The sequence below is a fragment of the Nicotiana tabacum genome, chromosome 21 (assembly GCF_000715075.1).
Source record: "Nicotiana tabacum cultivar K326 chromosome 21, ASM71507v2, whole genome shotgun sequence".
Taxonomy (NCBI): Eukaryota; Viridiplantae; Streptophyta; class Magnoliopsida; order Solanales; family Solanaceae; genus Nicotiana; species Nicotiana tabacum.
This window is the reverse complement of record NC_134100.1, coordinates 55,862,237-55,889,698: the sequence shown is the minus strand read 5'-3', so window position 1 is coordinate 55,889,698 and position 27,462 is coordinate 55,862,237. Positions and strand designations below refer to the sequence as shown.

Sequence of the window (27,462 nt, the reverse complement as noted above, 5' to 3'; positions counted from 1 at the left end):
TTCTTAGTTGGGCTTTGGACTCCGTTGAAATTAGTTGAAGCTCACATAAGCTTCAATTTGAAAATTTGGGTTTTTAAAATTGGAATTTATTTTGAGCGAGCGTTGAAATAGATTGGGTACATCTCAAGGAGTTGGAATAGATTGGGTACATCTCAAGGAGTTTGAATCTCAATTTAAGGACGACTTGGTAAAGATTTGAGGTGGTTTGAACTGAAATTTGAGTCAACTTTGAGGTAGAAGATGAACATGGAAGAAGATAATATGTATATCTCACTGTGTATCTCCAATGTATCGTTTGTGTATTAGATATGTATCAAATGTGTATCGATATATATTCCTTATGTATCCATGTATACCTATGTATGAGATACATATGTCGTAGAGAAATTTTCAAACTCAATTTTAACTATGAATTTGACTCCAAACCAGTTCAAATCACCTCCAATCTTCCTCAAATTTTATATATTACCTCATCTAAGTGTTTTCAACGGATTCCGACCATGCCCATTGAAAAATAAAATTGACTAATTTTTTAAATGTTGTACATCATTAATAACAAATTTTGACTTCAACCCGGTCCAAATCACCTCCAATCTCAAATTCCTTGTTTGTATGTTTTCAACGAATACCAACCATATCCATTAAGAAAACCTTTTTTTTCCTAAGTTTTTTTTAATATTATAGATCATTTGTAACTTTTCGTGGCTATTTTTGGTAAAATGACTTAATGGCTAACTGTTAATCTGTTTGTGGCTATTCCTGTAGTTTCCTCAAGAACCTACGAGGCATTTTTCTTTCAAAATTTTGGGACATATTACAGTTACCTGAGGAGTAAAATCCAAAATCACAAAAGGCATTATTTATTTGATAAAGGGCACAAAAATATCAAAACATATTTGGATGATCCATAATCCTTCAAGTCGAAATTCACATATTTTGCCACTCCTCTTGTATTTTGGCACCATTAACAATATTAATCTTCAACATCTCCGAAAAAAAGAATGAAGCTCCAGCCAAAAGTACCTTCTGGCACTAAAGTGTATCACTTACAATCTTAATGAGACAGCAAGCTTATAGATTTGCAACATTCAACTAGACAAGGTATCACTAGAAATAAGAAACTATTTCTTTGAAAAATAGGAAAATAATAAAAGAACAATCTGTCAGCTAGTCCCATAACAGGGAGGGAGAGAAACTACACAGCATTGATATACAGCTAATGAGAACTTCCAGCTCTGATCTACTTCTAAAATATACTCCACTCTTATAGATAGAGAGAATTTGCAAACATTATCCCTCGCCGAAGACTGTCACTTGCTGCACCAAATTTATTCTCTAAATCTGTTTCTCCCACGGCATGTGCAGCAGCTTTCAACTGTAAGTCCCAAGAAAACAAGTCTCAGAATTTGACTTTATAATTTAATAAGGCGGAGTAGCTGTTAGGTATAAGGGACAGGAAACTCATATTACTATTGCAGATCTACAGGTACCATTGACATGCTTGTTTACTGTAGCTTATTGAACAAATAAGTATAATCAAAAGAAAATTCATTAATGGGAGTCCTCTCCTGATGCGCTAAGTAGATGGCCATGAACAATGATACTTAATATCTCGTATTATTCATAAACACAACTGATGATCTAATCAGTTACCTGGTTTAAAAATTCATCAAGCCTTCTAGCCAGCCGTATGATACTACCTTCAAAGATGTCCGTCATTTGTATAACCTCCGCGAAAGATGCACCCTAAGAGAAAGTATATGCACATTAACAAAAGTTAGAGCAAGATGAAATCTCCAGTGTTTTCTTTTCTTTTAGGTTTTCATTGGGGCAGGGAAAGAACCTAGGTCAACTTTGGAAGATTCAAAGTAAGCCTTCTTGTTTCTATTAAAGGTATTTCAGGTAATTAGCAACCTCCTTCATTTTTTTAGCAAAGGACCTCGGATGCAAAAAAAATGATCCCTTTGAAGATTGAACAGCTGATGTATCCATCACGTACTAAGACTGAAGGGGATTCGATCCATGTAAATCATGATCTTGGACCTTGAGCAAAAAGATGAACAAATCAAGAATACTACAAGAAGTAACAGCATAACCACAACCAACAGTATCCCATGTTTACAGCATAACCACAACCAACTTTCTGGGTCTTTGGGTAGTTTACTGGCATTACTTCCTCGTCCTAATTTAAGTGACATGGTTTCCTTTTTTGTCTGTCCCAAAATGATTGACACCCTTCTCTTTTTGGAAACTATTTAATTTTAGTATATCCTCATTTACCCTTAATGATGTGACATTGGAACCCCCATCATCACTCATTTAAATAAAAAGGAGAACTTTTGGTACTTCATATATCTGGTTTACATGTTAAAAGTCTTCTTAAATTTCTTAAACACTGTGCCCAATCAAACACCGTCACATAAATAAGACCGAGGGTGTACCTATCAATCAGGACAAGCAAACAATAAAGGAAGGAGGGGTGCGAGGGACCTTGTAAGGCAATGGTGCAGCAAGATGATGTCCTATTAATGACAAAATTCTTTGAATGGAAGAGAATGCCAAACAGGCTTTAATCTCCAACTGCCTTGAGAGTTTGACTAGCAAGATGATGGTATCAGCATTCAACAAGATAAATCTGATACTCGTGCTGGGAAAAGGGCATGAATCATTTTGGGAAATAAACATGAAACATATATCTTTTTTGCTCACCTTTGACCAACAGTAAATAACATCCATTAAGAATGGTCGAACTGCTGCGTCCACATATTCATCGACATTTATTTCCAACTTGCATTCGTTTTGTATCTGCAAAGTTTTGGTGTTATCCATGCTTCTGACATGGAAATATAGAAGGTGTCATATTCCTCTTTCAACTCACCTCTGCTATTTTTCTTGCACTATCTTGTAGCTGTCGTAATGGTTTTGCAAGTTCATCTCTTAAAAGTATTTGTTCAGTTGATCTGTCGCCTGGGATAAAGCAACTTGCAAGAGCCGCAACTTGATGATGATTAAGATCATTGAATGTACCTGCCCACAAAATCATTCACAACACCAGATATCAGCGATTAACCACCAAAGGAATGCCACAAGATATTCCAACGCCTGGCCCCATGTCTCACTGGAAATTAAACCACATTAAAAGGGCCTGATTACCTAAGGTGAAGCTACAGTGACCAGAGTATTCAAAATCCAGTTAGCAAAAGTATGTAGTTTTTGGGCTATACTATAGGGCTACAAGGAAATATACGAGAAGAATAAAACCTTTTTTTTTTTACTTCAGCAGATCTGTAAGTTTAAGTTCCAGAACAACCCATCGTAGTTGTACACAAATCTTCAACATGATCCAAGAAACGAGAGTAAAATATTTTATTTAGCTTCAGCAGTTCTATCAAGTTTAAGGCCCATGCAATAAACCATAAAAAATGCAAATCACTCAGGTTAATTTGATACAGTTTCCATTTTAAGATTCAAAGTTCAAAACAACATAGCCTTCATCTGCTCTCATTTTTCAAAATGAAAGCTATTTGTTTCCACCTAAACAAAGAAGCTAGTAATTGCACAAAGCTTCCGAACAACAATTATATTACCATTAAACATCAATTCAGTCACAAGAAGTTCGTCTCCAGTGTCTATCAAGCAGGCTGCCCGCCCCTTCAATTGCACAACACCATCAGCATCAATGTGACCCAGCTTTTTTAGGACTTGGGAGCGGTTCCTAAGTTCATCCCGAAATTTTTTAAGCTGAAAATTTTGCCATATTTTGTTATAACTTATAAGTAAATAAAATAGCAAAAATTCAGTAAAAAGAGTTATAATTGTTAAGTACTCTAAGGCCTCATTTATTTTTTCTAAGATTAAGACGTCTGAATCTGAATACACATCTGAATATCAAGATGTGTATTAAGATTAAGACATCTAAATCTGAATACACATCTGAATATTAAGATGCGTATTAAGATCTGAATACTAAATGATTAAGACTGTTTGATTTTTAATATCTGAATGTATAAAATTTATCTTTATTTGAAAATTAATAAACATAAAATTCAAATGAAATACTAATTAATCTAATATTCTATCAATAAAATATATATAATATTTTTAAAATATAGTAGTTGCTGGTAGTGATGGCTAACGGTGGTACTTGTGAATGTCGACTAGAGGCGGTGGTTGGTGGTAGGTTTGGTTGATGGTGGTGGTTCAGGGTAGTAGCTAGTGGTGATTAGTAGTGGTGGCGATTATGATCGATGATGGTGGTGGTAAGTGGTGATAGTTAATAATGGCGGGTGGCGGTGGTAGTTGTGATTGAGGAAGGTGGTGGTGGGTGGTGGTAGTTTATAATGATGGGTAGTGCCAGTTATGATTGTTGATGGTGAAGGGGTGGTTAGTTGTGGTAGTTGAGGTGGATGCGTGTTTGTGGTTGAGAATGATGGTTGTGGAAGTGGTGCGGATGGCGGGTAGTGGTAGTCGATTATGGTGGCGGCTATGATTGAGGATGATGGTGGTGATGGTGGTTGAGTATGGTGGTGGTGGTGGTGGTAGCATGGTGGTAGTTGATAATGGTAGGCGGTGGCGACAATTAATAATGAATATGGATGATAGTATCTTAATGAAATTGAGTCTCTGTTATGGATCTTAATCATACAGACCTATTCAGACCCATTAAGTGGTTGTGAAGTAAAAAAACAAACATGCTTAATGATTAAGATCTGCATAATTAAAATTCAGACTTTAAAAACAAACGCACTTGATGTCTGAGATCTGAATGATTAAGATTCAGACCACCATTAAGTGCAAACAAATGAGGCCTAAGGATCACTTACTAGAAAAGTTGAAGACATAGGAAAAATCTCAAAACTAAATATTAATAAAAGATGGATAAGCAAAATAGAGAAGCAATAATAATTAAATACTGTAACAAGAGAAGAATGAAAGCTAATAATTATGTGCCATGAGATAGATAATGTTAGAATTTTAAATGATAAGAACTTAAACCCGGCTAATGGATCAGACTTGATCCAGCCAAATTGAGAAAAAAAATAAAAGAATAAAGAAAGGAAAAAAATTACTTTAATGTCGACAAGCAAGCAACATAGGAGATTTACCTGTGAATCACGCATTTTTGACTTGAGCTGTTGAATTTCATGGTTCACTTCAGCCTTCCTCTGGAAACACTTAAGCTGGTGTTCATTTTGTGACTGTCTCACATGTATGCAACAGAAAATGGCAAAAGCAGTGACAGTAAGTAAACCATGATTTATAGATTTAATGTCTCATCACTGAATTAACAGATCATTCAATACCAAATTTCTTGTCATACCTTATGAAGTGGATGAGAAAACAGCTTTTTCTCGAGTTCTTCAATCTGGTTTACCATATCAACAACTTCAGGATCTTCAATGCCCATGTCCTACAAATTTAAGAATTAGGAAAGCACCAAACCCTTGTTTTAATCAGTGCCTCAAAGTTGAAGAATAAACATATAGTAAAAGATATACTAAAATGTTTTGCAAGGATCATTTCATAACCAGCAAACTCCATCATAGTAATGATTAACACAAGAAACAAACCATCACTTCTTGTTTTTCTCTGAGAATGGCAACATATTATATAATTGTAGCACAAAGGCTGTGCTAAGGCCATACATACAGATATCAAAAAGAGAACAAACTATTACTTCATTTTTTTTTTTTTTTTGGAGAAGGTAACAGATTTCATTATATTAAAAGATAGTCCTTAGCACAAAGACTGCTAAGGAGTAAAAACAGTGTTACAAGACCCAAAAAGTTGCAAAAACAATCTTGTAACAGCTACAAGGAACCAATGAGATCTACTAGAGATCTCTACATCTTGTACAACGGTTTCTTTACACCAAAAGTAGAATAAAAATATACAGTTCAGCTTGATCCTTTGTTCAGAGTTGGCCAAATCTTCAAAGCATCTTGAGTTTCTTTCTCTCCCAATTGTCCACCAAATACAAACTATTACTTCTTGTGAAGCTAAACTTACGTGACAACCAAAGTAATATACAAATATAGAAATTTTTACCCATATCACAGAAGAACTGTTACTCAGCTACATATTACGGAAGCTCTGTTATATGGAAATTGGCAATGAACTCAGCAACAAGATCAGACAAAATGATAACAATGGTCCGTTTAGCTTATTAAGATATTACTTTCCCCACTTTACTCTTTTCTGTAATTTTTCTCTCAGCTACATATTACGGAAGCTCTGTAATATGGAAATTGGCAATGAACTCGGCAGCAAGATCAGACAAAATGATAACAATGGTCCGTTTAGCTTATTAAGATATTACTTCCCCACTTTACTCTTTTCTGTAATTTTTCTTTCTTTTTTTTTGTTTGATAAGGTAAATTGTATTAATCAAAAGGGAGAAAAAAATCCCGCATACAAGAAGTATACCAAAAAGTAGAAAATTTACATCAGAACATGATTCTCTACAAAAGACGCCCAATCTTCTATATGTGTGGACCAAAAAGCGATCAAAGATAAAAGACTATTCTTAAGATGTGAAAAAGGAGACTCAATCCCCTCAAAAACTCTCCTATTTCTCTCTCCCCAAACTATCCACATGAGAGCTAACGGGGCGAACTTCCACACTTTTTGCTTGCTTCTTCTACGGAAACCGACCCAGCTATATAGCATTTCCTTTACAGTGTTTGGCATCACCCATTGAACACCAAAGAGATTCAGGATTGCCCTCCACAAACCCCAGGACACGGGGCAATGCAGCAGAAGATGATCAACTTCTTCTCCTGAGCCTTTACACATGTAGCACCAACTAACAAGTGTAATTCCTCTCTTTCGCAGATTTTCAGCTGTCAAGATCACTCCCCTCGCTGCTAGCCATGCAAAAAAGCACACCTTCGTGGGCGCCTTAGGAATCCAGATCGATGAGTATGGAAAAGTAGTCTCCTCTCTCACCAACATACTCTGGTAAAAGGACTTTACGGTGAACAAACCATCGTCACGCAACCCCCATCTCCAAGAATCGCAAGATGGATGGGGCATGTCTTGCCCGTATAGCAGTGCCAACAAATTTTGGAGCTCCGCAATCTCCCAATCTTGCATATTCCTTCTAAAAGAGAGGTCCCATACTACCCCAATTCATGCTCCTTGCGAATCTGTTGGACCATCAATTCCTTCTGGTTTGAAACTCTGAAGATGTTGGGGAAAGAGACCCTCAGAGTATCCTCTCCATACTACCTGTGATTCCAAAAGTTGATTCTCCTTCCATCTCCCACCCAGTAAGTGATGTTGCCATAGAAAGCTTCCCAGTTCTTCATGATGCTCCTCTACATGCCACACCCGAACGGTGTTGTGATTGCCTTGGTCCTCCAACCCCCTCCCGTGGAATCGTACTTTTCTACTATGACCTCCCTCCATAGAGCATGTTCTTCTACCCCGAATCTCCACAGCCACTTCCCCAGCAAAGCTCTGTTGAATACCCTAAGATCTTTTACTCCAAGTCCACCTCACTTCTTTGGGGAAGTGATTGTCTGCCAATTCACTAGATGAAACTTTCTAGTTCCATCCGCCGCATCCCAAAGAAAATTCCTTTGAAGCCGCTCCAGTTTTTCTGTGATGCTCACAGGAGCTTGCAACGGGGACAAGTAATAGGTAGGGATACTCGACAAAGTGCTTTTGATAAGCACTTCCTTACCGCCTTTTGACAAGTACCATTTCTGCCAGCCTGTTAATCTTTTTTCAACCCTTTCAATTACTGGATTCCAAACCGTAGTATCCTTATGCAAAGCGCCCAATGGTAGACCCAGGTAAGTAGTGGGAAGAGAGCCCAACTTGCATCTGAGAACATGAGACAAAGCATCAATGTTAGCAACCTCACCCACCGAGAAAATCTCACACTTGTCGAGGTAGATTTTGAGTCCTGATACTATCTGAAACCACTGTAGTACCTGCTTCAGGCAGGTCAACTGATCCATATCGGCATCACAGAAAACCAGGGTGTCATCCGCAAAAAGCAAATGAGAGACTCTTCGGGCACTGAGCACCTCGATCGGAGCTGAGAATCCTCTCAAGAAGCCTCCACCCGCCGCATGATCCATCATTTTACTCAGAGCATCCATCACTAGAATGAATAGCATGGGGGATAGGGGGTCATCTTGCCTGAGACTCCTGGAGCTGCCAAAGAAACCACACGGGCTACCATTAACCAGGACAAAGAATCAGACTGAGGAAATGCAGAATTTGATCCATCCCCTCCATCTTTCCCCAAACCCCATCCGCATCATAATGAAATCCAGGAACTCCCAATTGACATGGTCGAAAGCCTTCTCAAGGTCCAACTTGCACAGTAAGCCGGGTTCTTTATTTTTCCTTCTGGAGTCTACAAGTTCATTTGCCACCAAAGCAGCATCCAGGATCTGCCTACCTTCCACAAACGCATTCTTGTAGGACGAAACAGACATGTCAAAAACCTTCTTGAGTCTGTTGGAGAGCACTTTAGAAATAATCTTGTAAATGCTCCCCACGAAACTGATAGGCCTGTAGTCTCTGATACAAGATGCGCCTTCTTTCTTAGGCACAATAGTAATAAAAGAAGCATTGATACTTCTCTCGAAAATACCATTCACGTGGAAGTATTCAATGACTTCCATCAACTCCCCCTTAATGGTGTCCCAACAGAGCTGGAAGAAGGCCAAGGAGAAATCATCAGGCCCGAGGGCCTTATCACCAGCACAACTCGACACAGCCTCGTGCACCTCCTCCTTCTCGAAAGCCCTTTCTAGCCACTCACTGTCTCCCTCCCCTATGTGGTTGAACTCTATTCCCCCCAAAGTAAGCCTCCAACTAACTTCCTCTTTGTATAAGTTCTCATAAAATCCCACTATCGCCCATTTTACCTCCTACTCTTCCTCAATCCGCACCCCGTCCACAGTTAAGGACTCTATGAAGTTTCTCCTTCGATTTGCGACTGCAACCCTGTGGAAAAATTTGGTATTCGAATCCCCCTCCTTTAACCAGAGCGCCCTCGATTTTTGCCGCCAACTAGTCTCTTGATCTATTGCTAACTCGATTATTTCTCTCTTAACCTCCCCCAATCTCGCTTTCTCATATTCATCTAGCTCCCTCACCCCTTCCCCTCTCTCTAATTCCCCCAATTCATGCATAAGTTCCCTCATTTTGACCTCTACCCTCCCGAAGACCTCCTTATTCCACCTAATAATATCTCCCTTAAGCAATTTGAGTTTCTTCGACAGACGGAATGAAGGTGACCCTGATACCCCGTAGCTTGTCCACCATTCTTTCACTTTGTCACCAAATCCTGGCACTTTCAACCACATGTTTTCGAATCGGAAAGGAGCACGCACCCCCCTCCCTTTGCATCCATCTAGCAAGATAGGCAAATGATCCGAAGTCAGCCTAGGTAAAGGAATCTGCAGCACATTCAGCAGCAACTCATCCCAGGAGGGCGATATCAGAAATCTATCAATTCTAGACCTTGAGTTGGACTCCTCCGCCCTGGCCCAAGTAAACCTTTCCCCTGACAGAGGAAGGTCAATGAGAAGGTGATCATTGATGAAGTCAGAAAACTCCTCCATGGCCCTCGAAAACACACTACACCCTAATCTCTCCTCCGGGAATCTAATAGTGTTAAAGTCTCCCCCTAGAACCCATGGAATGTCCCATTCCCCCATAATATTGGCCAGTTCCTCCCAGAAAGACACCTTGGACCCTTCCCCTACCGGCCCATACACTCCCCCAAATCCCCACTCCACCCCACTCACTCTATCTTTGACGAGAGCTGCCAAAGAGAAAACTCCCTTCCTAATCTCCTTTATCATTCCACATAAGTAGAATGCCCCCGGTACTTCCCGCTGCTGGGACCCAGTCATATTTCACCCAACTACCTCCTCAGACACTTCTCACGATCTGATCCGACAAAACTTCCATTTTGGTCTCCTGAAAACAAACTAGGTTGGCACCCCACTCCCTAACTCCCACTTTGATGATGGCCCTTTTGTTTGGGTCATTCATCCCCTCACATTCCATGAAAGAATCTTAACTTGCATAAGTAACAATAGCCCCCTTTTCCCCACCCCCCAGCCTAGGTCCCTTTCTCCCTGTCACACACCCGGCCCCTTCTCTGGTACACACTACATCCCCTAAATTATTTTGCTTAACACCTTTACCCAACTCCCTCCCTGCACCTTCATAAAAAGACTGTTGCTCAATCTCCCTCAACAGTTCTAGCACCCTATCTTCCTTCCCTTCAAAAGAAACACCTAAGAACTTCCCAAAGTTTAATAGTTTATCCTCCATCCAGAAGGACATATCCCCTTCTCCAATCCGTGACGAAATTGGACAGGCGTCTTCTGTATGTACCCTTTCCTTGCCCCTACCGGAGGAGTACAAGACCATAGCATTGCTAGCAATAGGAACTTTAGGTGCCGGGAGGATCTCGTCGTTTCCTTGAGAGGCACCAACCTCTGAAATTAATGCCTCTGGCAGGGAGTCGTGATGGAGCCCTTGGCGGCATATTAACTGGTATTACTGACCCGCCACTGACATCAATTGGGGCAGGCGCAGCAATCTCCCCAGAAGAGGAAGGAGCTTGTATTGTAACCTCGGCACAGCTAAGCACAGGGGGAGATGAGGGGGCGATGGAGCTAGGTCCATCAGAGGCGGGAGGCCGTGGAATAACACCACCAGCTTTAGCCGGTGCTGCCCCTGGAGCAGCGGCCGAAGAGGGGCGCAAGTCACTAGTGCTTGGTGAAGAAATACCGTTGTGTGAGGCACCATTGGCAGAAGAAGAAGAAGCGATTGCTCTCATATGCTTAGGAGCCTTATCAAACGCAACTTGATATAATCTGGGCCACTTGGGATCAATTCTAATAGAATTGGAAAAAGTTGTTGGGCCCATGTGTGGAGGCCTAGGCCTATACTTGCTGAAATCTTGCCCGGCCCTATGATAGTTAAAAGAGGACCGGCCCATTCTGCCTTTCCACCCCGCATCACTAACCCAAGGGCATTCACGTCTTTTCCTCCCAATAAAATTTTGTCTTCTTCTCCCAAATTCAAACCCCCCGTCTCTTCTTGATCTATCGTCTGATTCCGGCTTAGTCCACTGATCCGGTGAGTCCTCCCCTCCCTTCTATTTGACCTTCCATTTTCTCCCGCCACTACCACAGGCATAAATATAGGGCGAAATTCAGGGCTCAACCAAACTCCGTAACTCAAGTAGCCATCTTCCACCACAGTGGAGACAGGGATTCTGCCCCCTTTCCTCACCACAATCCTCACTCGCGAGAGATCGTGTAGGCTGCAAGTGACATCAATAAAAACCCCACAGATTTTCCCAATCTTCTTGAATAGGTCAAGACACCAAAGATGCACCGGGAGATCCACCATGTTGACCACCAAAGTTTCGCCGGGGAAACGAGGGTCGAGACACCCATCGTGCTCCACACATCTGTCTAGCTTTAAGAAGTTCCCATCAAACCACTTGTTTCCTCTCACAAGAATTTCTGAAGCTTGAGACTCGTCGACAAATCGAAAGAGATATTGTGTGTCCCCCAGTTACGATATTTTCAGTCCGTCCTTGACGTTCCATACCTCTGTTGCCCAGTTCCTAACAGCCTCTGGAGAACCAACCCATTTGGAGAAGGACCCAATCAGACAAGATTCCAAGAAACCCTTGCGCCTGAGGGTGTGCTCCTAAGACAGCGAGAAGTGCGGCTCCTGCCCTACATCGAGCTTTCGATGGCATCTTCCACCAAGTTTTAGGGCTGGCCAAGAGGCAGCTTTGATGAAAGACATGTTTTTCAGCTTTCTAGATTCTAGAGAGAAGTAGGAGCTTCTCTCTCTAGAGTCCATCATATCTAAATTCGACTGTCCCAAAATGCTATCCGTAGCTCTGGTGCTGCATGATGCCGTAAAATTCATATAATGCCGCCTGAATCTGAAGTTTTTCGCCGGAAAATAGAAAAAATCTTCTGATTTAGGAGGAACTGGGATGGGAAGGCTCGGAAAAGCCTCGCGAAGAGGCTGTCTGGAGAAGCAGTGAGGTCTGGTCGGAGAAAGCCTCACCCCTCGCGGAAAATAGTAAAAGTCGTCGGAATTTGGATATTTTTGGACTGGAAGGCTCGGAACAGCCTCGCGATGAGGCTGTCTGAAGGGGAAAAAGTGAGATCTGGCCGGGATCTGCCTCACGCGCCGGCGCGTGGCTGAGAAGTCGCCGGAACTGGGCCGCGCGTGAGGGCGCGTGGGTGGTCGTACGCCGGAGGTTCTAGCTGGGTTATGGTCGCGATAGCATCAGATCCGTATCCTAGCATCAGATTTGAGGGAATCTTCAACTTTCAGGTGAGTGGGAATTGTTTCACTCATTCTACCAGGTCTTCTTCTGTCATGCAGTTCTTCTGTCATGCAGCTGGCCTAAGCTCATTAACAAGTCAAACTTCAGAGTTGGAAATGGTAGGAAAGTATCAAAAAGGACCTATCAAAAAAATCCTCAATTACCAACCCAGTATTCCACAGAAACAATTTCCACCACTTTTCTTTCTTTTAACTGTGATCTTTTATTTTCATATTTTGTTTTCTTTTTTGTGCTTTAAGGAGGCATCAGCTGTGAGACTTTTTCCTTTTGGATAAGTAAGATATGAATTTTAGTATCTTACTAAAGAAACAAAAAGAAACGCACCAAAGGTGTATGTAGTTAAGATGCAGAAGAATACAGGCCTATCTCTCATTTAAGGACTTGAAGAAATCAATTAATATATCTATGTGGTATATATCTCCCATTTTGCACTGAAATATTATTTATAGGATTTTATTTTAGTGTCTATCCAGCCTAGTCGTAAAAGCATCAACTGAGAGAATTAATTGACAAATGCCTTACAAGTAGGTAGCTTGAACAACAATCACAGGGCGCATCAGTCACCAACATAGGACATCTTTTCACTTTGACTAACTGCTAAAGGCACCTATATGATATTACCAAACCCTACAAACCAACACAAAGCGTATAGAGCCTTCCTTGTTTCTTAAGACACCCCGTGCCATAATTACTACTGCATTACAGTCAGCTACAGTTCCTATAAGTGATGCTCATCTCCAGCTTTTGACTGCAGGTTTTGCTTAAAAATCACTAGCAATGTTCCTGACACACAGCTTTCAGTCAGAAAAATATCCCTATGAGCGACACGTATTTCAGGTTTTTGACCTGCGGTTTTTGCAAATACATCACTAGCAATGTTTCTGACCCATAGCTATTATAGTCAGATAAACATCCCGGAACGAGAAAAGAGAGTATACTCATCAATGACCTGATCCTTTTTAAAATGAAAAATTCCAAATCAAGAATGAAACCAGCAACTGAAAATTCATACCTTTACAGGGTTAAGCTTTGGGAGGCCTTCGGGGAAACGTTTTTCAAGCTCCTGTACTGCAAGCAAAATACTTTGCCTCGCTTCCAAAGGTCGAAGATCAGAAGGAACAGATATTCTAAGCTTGCTGAGAGAAGAAATTAAGGGTAACTGAACAGGAACCTACAAATTGGAATGTTGTGTCATGTCCCAGAAACACACTTAAGAATACAACTATTGCTCATGATCTAATTCACTTGTGTGCAATATATGACTTTTAGAAAACTACAACACAGCAGTATTATGTACTCACCACATGCATTTCTCCCTTTTCCCCGGGACGAGGGGGACATGGTTTGGGTCGAGAACCATTTTCACTGGAACCCAGCGAGCAATGAAGTAAGGTATCCACAATATAGCCAGTGCCACGTGAAGCAGAGAGGGCAGCAGGCAAAGAACCCAATGCTGCTGGAGGCTTCTTCACCACATTGACTACAACACCCCAACCCCAATCTTTTCCACCTTCCCGTACCCTAACCTGCCATTAACAATGCAATGCTCAGTGTCCGTGCAAAAGATAAACATGAACTCTCTAATGGAGTTACCAAAAAATGTATTAGGTGAATGAATTTCCAGTCAATACAAACAGCAATACGAACAAAATACCATAGAAGTCAGTGGCGGAGTGAGAATTTAAACAAAGGGATTCAAAAATGTCACACCTGGGATATGAACCTGTGACCTAAAGCATATCTTTAACCCCTCTTCCGCTTTACAAGAACTTTCCCTTATGTCAAGGGGATTCAACAGTTTAAATATAACAAAAAAGAAACTAGCTTTTGCCCTTTTGTAAAAAAAATTCCAACAAAGGGGATTCAATTGAAACCACTCCCCGATAGAAGCAACTTTAGCATGGACGGTTCCCCTTCGTGTGATTCACCATCTTTACTATGTTTGAAATGCACACAGACTAGCAGCAATGACATTTCATCAGGAGAAATGGACTCCTCTGTCTACTTATGCACTTCACTTTCCCAGTATGACTCGGATATAATCAAATATAGAGCATCTTGCAATTCAACATTGACCCACCATTTAAAGCTATAAACTTTTAACCTTACCTACTCAATGTCCCAACTCCCATAACATGTTCTGAACTTCTACTTTACCCTCCTAATGTCCCAAATCATGTTTTGACAGGTGAAAGAGAGCTATAATTAGACCAAGAAAAGGAAAATGTGAAAAAAAGAATCAAGAGAACTTCCTACTACTTGATTAATTACCAGCATGCAAGAAGGGTTATAAAGTAGTTCTAAAATTAAATACAGTATATCCTAATGTATCACATATAACATTCTATAATAATTTCCTTATTCTTTTTTTTGATAAGGTAAATTGTATTAATCAAAAGGGAGAGAACTCTCGTGTACACAAAGTATACCAAAGACGTAGAGAATTTACATCAGAACATGATTCTCTACAAAGGACGCCCAATCTTCTATACAAGTAGGGGCTAAGTGAGTGCACCAAAAAGCGATCAAAGATAAAAGACTATTCTTAAGATGTGAAAAAGGAGACTCAATCTCCTCAAAAGCTCTCCTATTTCTCTCCCCCCATACTACCCACATGAGAGCTAACGGAGCGAATTTCCATGCCTTTTGCTTTCTTCTACGAAAACCGCCCCAGCTATATAACATTTCCTTTACAGTGCTTGGCATCACCCATTGAACACCAAAGAGATTCAGGATTGCCCTCCACAAAGCTGAGGACACAGGGCAATGCAACATAAGGTGATCAACTTCTTCTCCTGAGCTTTTACACATGTAGCACCAACTAACAAGTGTAATTCCCCTCTTTTCGGAGATTTTCAGCAGTCAAGATCACTCCCCTTGCCGCTAGCCATGCAAAAAAGCACACCTTCGTGGGCGCCCTAGGAATCCAGATCGAGGAGTATGGAAAAGTGGTCTCCTCTCTCACCAACATACTCTGGTAAAAGGACTTTACGGTGAACAAAACATCGCCACGCAAGCCCCATCTCCAAGAGTCGCAGGATGGCTGGAGCATGTCTTGCCCGTATAGCAGTGCCAACAAAACTTGAAGCTCCGCAATCTCCCAATCTTGCATGTTCCTCCTGAATGAGAGGTCCCATACTACCCTCCCTTCATGCTCCTTGCGAATCTGTTGGACCATCAGTTCCTTCTGGTTTGAAACTCTGAAGACGTGGGGGAAGGAGACCCTCAAAGAGTCCTCTCCACACCACCTATGATTCCAAAAGCTGATTCTCCTTCCATCTCCCACCCTGTAAGTGATGTTGCCACTGAATACTTCCCAATTCTTCATGATACTCCTCCACATGCCACACCCGAAAGGTGTTGTGATCACCTTGGTCCTCCACCCCCCTCCCGTTGAATCATACTTTTCTACTATGACCTCCCTCCATAGAGCATGCTCTTCTACCCTGAATCTCCACAGCCACTTTCCCATTAAAGCTCTGTTAAATACCCTAAGGTCTTTCACTCCAAGTCCACCCCACTTCTTTGGGGAAGTGACTGTTTGCCAATTCACTAGATGAAACTTTCTAGTTCCATCCGCCGCATCCCATAGAAAGTTCCTTTGAAGTCTCTCCAGTTTTTCTGTGATAATCACCGGTGCTTGCAGCAGGGATAAGTAATAGGTTGGCATACTCGATAAAGTGCTTTTGACAAGCACTTCCTTACCTCCTTTTGACAAATACCGTTTCTGCCACCCTGCTAATCTTTTTTCAACCCGCTCGATCGCTGGATTCCAAACCGTAGTATCCTTATATGAAGCGCCCAAAGGGAGGCCCAGGTAAGTAGTGGGAAGGGAGCCCACCTTGCATCTGAGAACACCAGACAAGGCATCAAAATTAGTAACCTCACCTACCAGAAAAATCTCACACTTGCCGATGTTGATTTTGAGTCCTGATACTAACTGAAACCACTGCAGGACCTGCTTCAGGTAGGTCAGCTGATCCATATCGGCATCACAGAAAACCAGTGTGTCATCCGCAAAAAGCAAATGTGAGACTCTTCGGGCACTGAGCACCCCAATCGGAGCTGAGAATCCTCTCAAGAAGCATCCGCCCGCCGCACGATCTATCATTTTGCTCAGAGCATCCATCACTAGAATGAATAACATGGGGGATAGGGGGTCCACCTTGCCTGAGACCCCTGGAGCTGCCAAAGAAACCACACGGGCTACCATTAACCAGGACAGAGAATCTGACTGAGGAAATGCAGAACTTTATCCATCCCCTCCATCCTTCCCCAAAACCCATCTGCATCATAATAAAGTCCAGGAACTCCCAATTGACATGGTCGAAAGCCTTCTCAAGATCTAACTTGCATAGTAAGCCGGGTTCTCTATTCTTCCTTCTGGAGTCTACAAGTTCATTTGCCACCAAGGCAGCATCCAGGATCTGCCTACCTTCCACAAACGCATTCTGGGAGGACGAAACAGTCATGTCAAGAACCTTCTTAAGTCTGTTGGAAAGCACTTTAGAAATAATCTTGTAAATGCTTCCCACGAGACTAATAGGCCTGTAATCTCTGATACAAGATGCACCTTCTTTCTTAGGCACAATAGTAATAAAGGAAGCATTGATACTTCTCTCGAAAACACCATTCGCATGGAAGTATTCAATGGCTTCCATCAACTCTCCCTTGATGGTGTCCCAAAAGATCTGAAAGAAAGCCAAGGAGAAACCATCAGGCCCGGGGGCCTTATCACCAGCACAAGACGACACAGCCTCGTGCACCTCCTTCTCCTCGAAAACCCTTTCTAGCCACTCGTTGTCTCCCTCACCTATATGGTTGAACTCTATTCCCCCCAAAGTCGGCCTCCAACTAACTTCTTCTTTATATAAGTTTTCATAAAACCCCACTATCACCCCTTTTACTTCCTCCTCTCCCTCAATCCTCACCCCATCCACAACTAAGGACTCTATGAAGTTTCTCCTTCGATTTGCGACCGCCACCCTATGAAAAAACTTGATATTAGAATCCCCCTCCTTTAGCCAGAGCGCCCTCGATTTTTGCCGCCAACTAGTCTCCTGAGCTATTGCTAACTCGACTATTTCACTCTTAACCTCCCCCAATCTCTCTTTCTCAGATTCGTCTAACTCCCTCGCCCCTTCCCCTCTTTCTAAATCCCTCAATTCATGCATAAGCTCCCTCATTTTAACCTCTACCCTCCCAAAAACCTCCTTATTCCACCTAATAATATCTCCCTTAAGCAATTTGAGTTTCTTCGAAAGCCGGTATGAAGGTGTCCCTGATACCCCATAGCTTGTCCACCATTCTTTCACCTTGTCACCGAATCCTGGCACCTTCAACCACATGTTTTCGAATCGGAAGGGAGCATGCACCCCCCTCCCTCTGCATCCATCTAGCAAAATAGACAAATGATCTGAAGTCAACCTAGGTAAAGGAATCTGCAGCGCATTCGGCACCAGCTCATCCCAGGAGGGAGATGTCAGGAATCTATCAATTCTAGACCTTGAGTTGGAATCCTCCGCCCTGGCCCAAGTAAACCTTTCCCCTGACAGAGGAAGGTCAATGAGATGGTGATCATTGATGAAGTCAGAAAACTCCTCCATGGCCCTCGAAAGCACACTACACCCTAATCTCTCCTCCGGGAATTTAATAGTGTTAAAGTCTTCCCCTAGAACCCATGGAATGTCCCATTCCCCCATAATATTGGCCAGTTCCTCCCAGAAAGACACCTTGGACCCTTCCCCTACCGGCCCATACACTCCCCCAAATCCCCACTCCACCCCCACTTACTCTATCTTTGACGAGAGCTGCCAAAGAGAAAACTCCCTTCCTAATCTCCTTTACCTCCAAGCTTCTATCATTCCACATAAGTAGGATGCCCCCCGCACTTCCCGCTGCTGGGACCCAGTCATATTTCACCCAACTACCTCCCCAGACACTTCTCACGATCGCATCCGACAAAACTTCCATTTTGGTCTCCTGAAAACAAACTAGGTTGGCACCCTACTCCCTAACTCCCACTTTGATGATGGCCCTTTTGTTTGGGTCATTCATCCCCTCACATTCCATGAAAGGATCTTAACTTCCATAAGCGACAATATCCCCCATTTTCCCACCTCCCCTAGCCGAGGTCCCTTTCTCTTTGTCACACCCTCGCCCCCTTCTCTGATACACCACTACATCCCCTAAGTTATTTTGCTTAACACCTTTACCCAACTCCCTCCCTGCACCATCGTAAAGAGATTGTTGCTCAATCTCCCTCAACAGTTCTAACACCCTATCTTCCTTCCCTGTAACAGATACACCTAGAAACTTCCCAAAGTTTAAGAGTTTGTCCTCCATCCAAAAAGACATATCCCCTCCTCCGGTCCTTGACGAAATTGGGCAGGCTTCTTCTGTATGTGCCCTTTCCTTGCTACTACCAGAGGAATACAAGACCATAGCATTGCTAGCACTAGGAGTTTTAACCTTCGAAATGGTCTCACCATTTCCTTGGGGGTCAACAACCTCTGAAAATAACACCCCGCTGCTATAGGAATGTCCAGAACCATCAGTAGGGTAGCATGGCGGAAGAGAGCATGGAACCCTTGGTGGCATATTAACTGAAGATACTGGTCTGACACTAACATCAATTGGGACATGCTCACCAATCTCCCCAGAAAAAGAAGAAGCTTTGAGTGTGTCCTCAGGACAACTAAGCCCAGGAGCAGTTGAGTGGTTGATGGAACCGGGACCCACAGAGGTGGGGGGTCGTGGATTAACAGCACCATCCTCTGCCAGTTTTGCCCCTGCAGTGGCGGCCATCGTAGAGGGGCACATGTCACTGTGTGAAGCACCATGGCCAGAGGAAGGAGGAACCAATGTTCCCATATGCTTAGAAGCCTTATCATGCGCAGCTTGAAATAAACTGGGCCCCTTAGGATCAATTCTAATGGAATTGGGGAAAGTTGCTGGGCCCATGTGAGGAGGCCCAGGCCTATTCTTGCTGAAAGCATGCCCGGCCCTATGATAAGTAGAAGCGGACTGTCCCATTTTGCCTTTCCCGCCCGCATCACTGACCTATTCACGTCTTCTCCTGTTATGATTTTGTCTTCCTCCCCCAATTTCAAACCTCCCGTCTCTTCTCGATCTTACGTCTGATTTCGGCTTAATCCAGTGATCCGGTGAACCCTCCCCTCCCCTCAGAGACTGATTTCCCCTCCCTTCTCTTCTGTTTGACCTTCCCTTTTCTTCTATCGCTATCACAGGCATAAAGATAGGGAGAAATTCAGGGCTCAGCCAAACCCTATAACTCAAGTAGCCATCTTCCACCACAGTGGAGACAGGGATTCTGCCCCCTTTCCTCACCACAATTCTCACTCGCGAGAGATCGTGTAAACTGCAAGTGACATCAATAAAACCCCCACAGATTTCCCCTATCTTCTTGAATAGGTCAAGACACCAAAGATGCACCGGGAGACCCACCATGTTGACCACCAATGTTTCGCCAGTGAAGCGAGGGTCAAGACACCCATCATGCTCCACCCATCTGTCTAGATTTAAAAAGTTCCCATCGAACCACCTATTTCTTCTGACAAGAATTTCCGAAGCTTGAGACTTGTCAACAAAACGAAAGAGATATTGAGTGTCCCCCAATTGCGAAATTTTCAGCCTGTCCTTGACGTTCCATGCCTCTGCTGCCCAGTTTCTAACAGCCTCCGGAGAACCAACCCATTTGGAGAAAGAACCAATGAGACTAGATTCCAAGAAACCCTTGCGTCTGAGAGTGTGCTCCTCGGACAGCGTGAAGTGCGGCTCCTGTCCTACGTCGTGCTTTCGATGGCATCTTCCCCCAAGTTCTAGGGATGGCCAAGAGACAGCTTTCATAAACGACATGTTTTTCATTTTTCTGGATTCTAGAGAGAAAAAAGAGTTTCTCTCTGTATAATCCATCATATTCTAAGTGCGGCTGCCACAGAAAAACTGGCCGGAAAAACCTCAATTGTTAGAATAACAGTAATCACAGTGGGTGGAGACAGAAGGGAGGAATGTTTCCTCGCACTACTGTCTGAAAGAGAAAAAGAACTAGGGTTTAAAGGCCGGAAAAAGAAAAAGTCATCGGAATTTGGTGAAACTTGTACGGGATGGCTCGGAAATGCCTCGAGAAGAGGTTGTCTGAAGAAAGTTTTTTTGAAAAGTCGCCGGAAAAGGCCACACGCGCCGGCGCGTGGCTGAGACTCGCCGGAAAGTCAGGCGCGTGGGAGGCGCGTGGGAGCGCGTGAGGTATCGGTTGACGGAGAAAGTTACTGGGGTTTGGTCGCGGGGGGCTTGGCTCTTGAGTGGTGTGGTGGAAATTTAGGAAGAAGAAGAGATGGAAGAGGCTTGGTCATTTCTGCCACTGTTAGGCCATCCCTTTTGTTTCTGCTTTTTCTGGCAGAAGAATTAGTGTTCTCAATCTAATATCATTAATCAACTCATGTATTTCATGTGTGGTGCTAAACACCATTCACTAAGTAATGCACAACCAAGTTACTGGAACTCTTATGTACTGGAACCTACTGGAAAAGAATCAAGCTAGGTTGCTGAAAAAGGTTAATACTCCAACATTTAAAAGGAAAAGCTAGAAGAAAGAAAGGAGGGGGAAGAAAATCTCAAATAAGCTCAAGTAATCTTTCTTCATTTTTAATAATTTCCTTATTCAAGTTCAATTAATCCAGAAATGTGAATCTAACATTCACGAGTAAAGTTTAAGAAGAAAGAATTCTAAGATGTGTCTACATTGCAGTTGCAAAAAGGCAATACAAGGGGCTTGCAGCTCATTTCCCATTGGGGAAGCATACGTCCATGCAAACGGTTCCGGCTACCAATAGTAAGTAGCATTGTTACATATTTCATTTCAAAGTTTATAGGATATGGCAGTAGATGAAAGTCCATGTACACTAACAAAGGGGAGGCATTAGCAATGTCAAAAAAAATATTTCCAGAGACTAAACAAAGTTCAACCCAATGCATGAATTATCCAGAAAAGAAAAGGGAAGACAACCACTCATAGATTGGGTCAGAGAAGGGCCAAGTGACATATGTCCAGGTCAAGTAGGAAGTCAGCAGAATAGTAGAGATGCCTACAACCACTTACCAGCCTACCAGGAAGAAGAAAATACAGAACCCTTTCAGGCCTTGTTATTTCAGCCATCAACTTTTTCTCAAATTGGGCAATCTCAAGCTTTAGTTTATGATACCCTGCAACCTCAGCCTACAAGTTGAACAGAAGCTATTTTAGGATCTAGAGCAGAAAAAATTATATGTTCTCGAGTAAAAGGAAAAACAAACATTATACCTCCCCTGAGGCATCAAGCGTTGCAGCTTCTTCTTCCAACTTGGAAACCTTCTTCCCGATGTCAGGTAAAGCCTAACAAAGAGACAGTGTCACTGTCAATCATAGAATATAAAGTAGTGACATAGAATATGCTGTTTTTCTAAAAACGAACCTTTTCATACTGAAACTGGTGAAATGAGTTTTTGATAACATGCTCAGCGGTAAATTGACCTTCACTCCGGCTCATTAGATTCAAAATTGTGTAGTAACTCAGCCTAAAAGTGCTGACCAACGGAGCTGGTTTACCCAAAACCATGTCCTTGAGGTTATCCATCTCCATCTGAAACCATCACACGATATGTAAGTTATCACTATAGAGCTAACACCATCACATAAGACTGTCCTAGACATAGTTAAGTATGCCTCATGCATAGGTGTACCCAGCAATAAGCAACACAAATTAACTATAGCTGTAGGAAGTGAAAAGAGGAAAGAGGAATTGGCTCCTGCCTTAGATATCCAGATCTGTTTTGCTTTACTAGCAGCAAGCAAGCTATAATACCACAGTATAGACCAAAACAAGGGTACGTTTTGACTTTCAGAAGAACTTTAACGACTAGGAGTGGGAGCCTGAAAGGATGACTCAATTGCTGCAGGAGTTACATACTTTCTAGCTTCAGAACTTAGTAGAAAATACTCTATACTGGATAGGGGAAAAGGATGGAGTGTTTTTAGTAAAATCAGCTTACAGATTCCTTACTGAAGCAATTTTATTTGACAAATCTTTTTCATCACGCTGTACCTGAAAAATCTTAGCAATGGAAAATGATTTGGAAGACTTCTTCTTTTTCCCCTGATAATCGAGAAATCCCTGAGGGCCAGTGGCACACAGTTATAAGACCAGCAACGTTATAGGACTGAATGTTAGGCTGCAGAAGTCCAACACATGCACAAGATAGAACCACTATAATTATATGGAAACATGTAGTGAGATCAAGTTCTCTGTACATTGGACTTCAGATCCCACGGGAAATTTCATGAACATTGCTATCATTACAAAGTCTTAAACGAGGCAGCAACCTTGGCGGGATGAGTCATCGACTGAAGCTCCACTATAGTATTTCCATGTTTAACATACTCTGGATTCTATCTAGAACTCAGGATAGAAGTTATGCAAGCTGGAGAATGAGAAAGATGGATCCCAGAAGGAAAGTAACGTGGAAGACTGCTTCTCACTCTTTCTAGTTTATTTGGAGAGAAAGGAGTAGTAGAATGTTTGAGCAGTTGAAACTCCATTGTGAAGGTAGATTCAAAAACTCCCTTTTCTTCCTTCTGTATTTTGGTGTAAAAAGGATATTTTTGTTGTACAACAACAACAACAACATACCCAGTGTTATCAAACACCGTGGGGTCTGGGGAGGGTAGTGTGTACGCAGACCTTACCCCTACCTTGTGAGGATAGAGAGGCTGTTTCCAATAGACCCTCGGCTCAGGAAAGCATAAGCACCACATTAATGAAAATATAGACAAGAAGGGACAGTACCAAAAAGCCATATAAAAGCAGAATAAAAACAACAAGCCAGTAAGGTGATCAACAATGAAAGAAAACAACGGTTAGACATAAAAACCTACTACCAACAGAAAGCGAGACTGCGTGCCAATACTACTGTTATGAACACTCTAGACTACCTACTCTACTACCCTAATCCTCGACATCCATACCTTCCTATCAAGGGTCATTTGTTGTACTTATCAAAAAAAGAATATTCTTTGTTGTAATTTGTAGGAGTGAGATGCAATTCCGCCACCAACTTAGTATGAAATCAAAGAAAATACTTTTGATTTATCAAAAAAAGTAGGAAGAAAATAGACATAAATTTCAAGAAGACAGTAGCAGGTACTTAAAAGATGCTTGCTCAGAGGATAAGATTATTATTAACTCACCTGCTCATCAATCATGATAATGCAAATACCACGTTCATCTTTGCCACGACGTCCTGCTCTTCCACTCATCTGCATGAAAGAGAGATACATTATAACAATCAAAAGCTGAAAACAAACTATTGCTAATGTTGTGTATATGGAATTCGTGCTCACCTGTATATATTCGCCAGATCCAATGTAACGATGGCTATCACCATCAAATTTTTTTACACTGGTAAAAACTACTGTTTTTGCAGGCATGTTTAGTCCCATGGCAAACTGTTAAAAAATTTATTAGGAGGGAAAACAATGGGGAAATAGTATAATCAGCATCCTGTAATGATAAATTTAACACAAGCTAATAAGATATGCAAGGAATGGGGTTACCGTCTCTGTGGCAAAAAGAGCCTTTATAAGTCCTTCTTGGAAGAGAAGCTCGACAAGTTCCTTGATAACAGGAAGCAAACCAGAGTGGTGAACAGCAATCCCACGCTGAAGCAGTGGCAACATTAATTCAATTGCTGGCAAGTTTCTGTCTTCCTCACTCAAGCACGCCACTGCACTACGGAATACCTGCTCCACAGCTTCCTTTTCTTCTTCAGTATTAAAATCAAGTTTGGTCATAGACATTGCATGTTGTTCACATTCTCTTCTACTAAAACTGAATATAATGACTGGCTGAAACTTCCGTTCCATGATCATCTGAAACATTGAGAAATTAACCTTTTAGTTTATGTGATACTATTTGCTTATTAGTCCGTCCCGAAAAGCTAAGTTGCTCGGACTCGGGTGCGGGTATCCGATACGGGTGCGGATCTAGAGGTCGGATCTTTCATGATCTAAATTTTAGGATTCAGGGGTAGGATCCAGGTACGGATATGGGTGCGGTGATTCTGCTAAAAGTAATTCAAATATCTAAAAATAGATTTATAAAAATATGCCTAATTATAATTCCACCATAGATTCTTTTTTTATTTAAGAAACCATTGTATTTGTCTCGAATTACTCCGTCAATTTCTGTCAAAGTACCCAAAATCAATTGACCAAATCTAGTACGGATCTCACACCCACACCCACGTCGTGTCGACACAGGTGCGGCACCAAAACTGAAGAGTCCGAGCAACTTAGCCGAAAAGGACACATTTTCTATATTTGGAAGCATCTATCTATAAACTATTGATTTTACCCTCAATGAGAAGTTTTTATAGTCACACAAATGTTAAAGCGTGCTTAAGATTATAAGTTTCAAAAGCCCCTCTTTATGTACTGAGTCAAACTATTATGCATAAATTGAAGCGGAGAGAGTATTATTTTAGCTAATCTTACGAGAATACACAGCACACCTTAACAATTTTGTAGATGTCGGACACACTACCAGAAACAGAGCCACCTTTTCCAATTCTTCCACTAGCCTTTCCATTGGCGCTCCCCCGCAGTTTCTGCTTCGTAAAAGTATCTTGTAATTTCAAGAAATTGTCTTCCCTAAACTGCTCATTATCATCAACCACAAGATACAATCCAGAACCACCCATAGGGAACACATAATGCTGCAGAGGTGTAGGCCGAAAATCGGTATACACCACATGACAAGGCTGCTTATGAATATTACAAATCCATTCAGCAAACTCTGTGGCATTCGACATGGTAGCCGAAAGGAACACCATCTTAATTTCTGGTGGCAAGAATATAATACTCTCTTCCCAAACTACCCCTCTCTCGCGATCTTTCATGTAATGTATTTCATCAAATATAACCCAAGCAACTTCTTTCAACACCTCAGAACCCCTATAAAGCATACCCCTTAAAATCTCCGTCGTCATTACCAAACAACTCGCATTCGGCGAGAGGGTGACGTCACCGGTCATTAAACCCACGTCAGAAAACTCGTGACTCAGCTCTCTGTATTTCTGATTGCTCAAAGCTTTTAAAGGTGAAGTGTAAATTACTCTCTGCTTATCCCTAAAAGACATAGCGATTGCGTACTCTGCAACTGCAGTTTTACCAGCGGAAGTGTGCGCTGATACGAGGACTGATTCCTTTCGTTCTAAACATGCTACGGAGATTTCTTGAAATGGGTCCAGCTTAAATGGGTAATTTTTGGCCATTTGACCGTTATAGATGGGGTTTGAGAGGGTACCGTGAAGTGATTCGTCATTGGTTGAAATGTAATGACTGGGAACTGCTACCTCGTGCACGCAGGTTCTGGCCGCGGCCAAATTTCGCCTTTTCGAAGCAGATTCTTGTGACGCTGCTGCTGCTTCGTGCTCTTCCTCTAGTTTCCGTTTCCCTAATGTTGGAGACGACGACTCCATTTCCAACTCTTTTTGGCTTAAACCCTCCTCCCGTCTTAAAATCTTTACCACAAACACACGGTGGTATAGCAAATCTATTCCTTGAAAAGAAAGAGTTGAGATCCGCAGGGCAATCTACCCGTGCTTTCACATTTTTCACCGAGAAAATAACAACAATCATCCCTTAACTTTGGGAATTGGTTAAATAGTCTCTTAAATATAATTTATACTTTAAAAGTACGAATACCATTAAAAAAATATTATTTATCTTTTTATCCTTTAAAAATAAATTTTATATTGAATAAAATTGTCATTTGAATTAAATTCCTAATATTTTTAGGACTTTAGAATAACAAAAATTTTAGTTATAAATTCTTTCCTTATTTAACTATATAAGAAGTTTTTAATTAAATATTTTCATTATATAAACTCATTTTAACATTTCTACTCGATTACTTACAATTCTCTTGGATTAACTTTTAATATTTCATAATAAAAATAAGGACCTTTACCTTTCGAAAAATTAGATTGCCTGGGCATTTCTTAACTCCAACGTGACTTTTTTCTAAAAGAAAATGGAGTCTTATCGTTTTTGAACGAAAGGTCAATTTCTAAAAAAGTTAAAAGTGAAATATTGTAAAATAGACTTTAAAATCTTAAATGTTTCAACATAGAATCTTAAATGACTAAACTAAAGTTTAATAAATTAACGGTGATTTAAATTTTATCTTGTAGGAAAATATAATATATCCAACATAGAATTATTTTTTAAAGAAATAATTTAGCTATTGAATTTAAATATAAATTAAGATTTATTATAACTTGATGATCACTAAAAAGATAGTAATAAGAGAAAGAACATGAGAAAGGGGCTAACTCTTAGGAAGAGAAACAAGATTTCTTTTTAAAGAATTGCAATATGTAACCGTATATGCTTTCAAATTTTGTGATTTGACTCTAATCTAATGATTATTAGTTTGCCTATTTCATCATTCACGAGTCAATTTTCGAGCCAACAAAAACTACAATTAATATCATTATATATATGAACTATAATTAATTTCATAATATAATTGAACTATTTTTCTACTCAATCAATATTGTTTTCTTTATCGATTTTTGCATTATAGTATTTGGAAACTACGCTAATAATTCGAACAAATAAGTAAGAAAATAGTTAGAGAGAGAGAATAGTGGTTGAGAAAAGTTAATAACACTAACGATTCTTTAAACACAAAAATCACTAAAATGAAATAGTGATCGTTGATTTACCATTTAAAAATAGAATATGATTGGAAAAAATAATAATTACTGAATATTTGAAATTTGGCATGAGCTACCATTAACAATTCGAATCAACAAGAGAATAAAGTATTTTCTTGTGTGAAATAATTAAGCCTTTGAATTAACTAATTAGCAAAATAATCCAATTCAATTCTTTTACTAATTCATCAAAAAGTATTTTTCAAATTTACATAATAGGGTATTATTTACCTGTAAAAAGGTACAGTTGAATTTATGCGTGGTTTCTAGACAAGTGAACTAACTTGATCCTGAAATAATGCAATAATGGAAGAAATATACAATAC

At 41.1% G+C, this 27,462-nt stretch overlaps 1 protein-coding gene across 4 annotated transcripts; it reads right to left on the bottom strand.

Annotated features, from left to right (window-relative positions):
* Nucleotides 1-883: 883 nt before the first annotated feature.
* On the bottom strand, nt 884-26,072 carry LOC107812229 (DExH-box ATP-dependent RNA helicase DExH10). Of its 4 annotated transcripts, XR_012704524.1 has the most exons (17): nt 24,926-26,072; nt 23,970-24,284; nt 23,757-23,861; nt 23,604-23,672; nt 21,832-21,999; nt 21,681-21,752; nt 21,480-21,596; nt 13,663-13,887; nt 13,374-13,532; nt 5,321-5,410; nt 5,106-5,198; nt 3,588-3,741; nt 2,879-3,027; nt 2,710-2,805; nt 1,844-2,043; nt 1,654-1,746; nt 884-1,375 (listed from the first exon to the last, which is right to left on the bottom strand). XR_012704524.1 is itself a non-coding variant. In XM_016637280.2 (16 exons), the coding sequence occupies exons 1-16, from the start codon at nt 25,892-25,894 to the stop codon at nt 1,265-1,267; spliced, it is 2,985 nt and encodes a 994-aa protein (XP_016492766.1). In that variant the 5' UTR covers nt 25,895-26,072; the 3' UTR covers nt 884-1,264. The 4 variants fall into 4 exon arrangements, 1 of the variants encoding a protein (XP_016492766.1); XM_016637280.2 differs by lacking the exon at nt 1,844-2,043; XR_001654089.2 differs by lacking the exon at nt 884-1,375 and having other exon boundaries at nt 1,915-2,043.
* Between the last annotated feature and the right edge of the window lie 1,390 nt (nt 26,073-27,462).

What these genes read in the sequence shown, in the direction of transcription:
- LOC107812229 (XM_016637280.2), bottom strand. Translation starts at nt 25,894, where the DNA reads ATGGAGTCGTCGTCTCCAACATTAGGGAAACGGAAACTAGAGGAAGAG. An exon ending in GATCTGGCGAATATATACAG is followed by an intron (nt 23,673 to 23,756) that starts GTGAGCACGAAT and finishes TCTTTCATGCAG; the next exon opens with ATGAGTGGAAGAGCAGGACG. An exon ending in ACCAGTTTCAGTATGAAAAG is followed by an intron (nt 21,753 to 21,831) that starts GTTCGTTTTTAG and finishes TCTCTTTGTTAG; the next exon opens with GCTTTACCTGACATCGGGAA.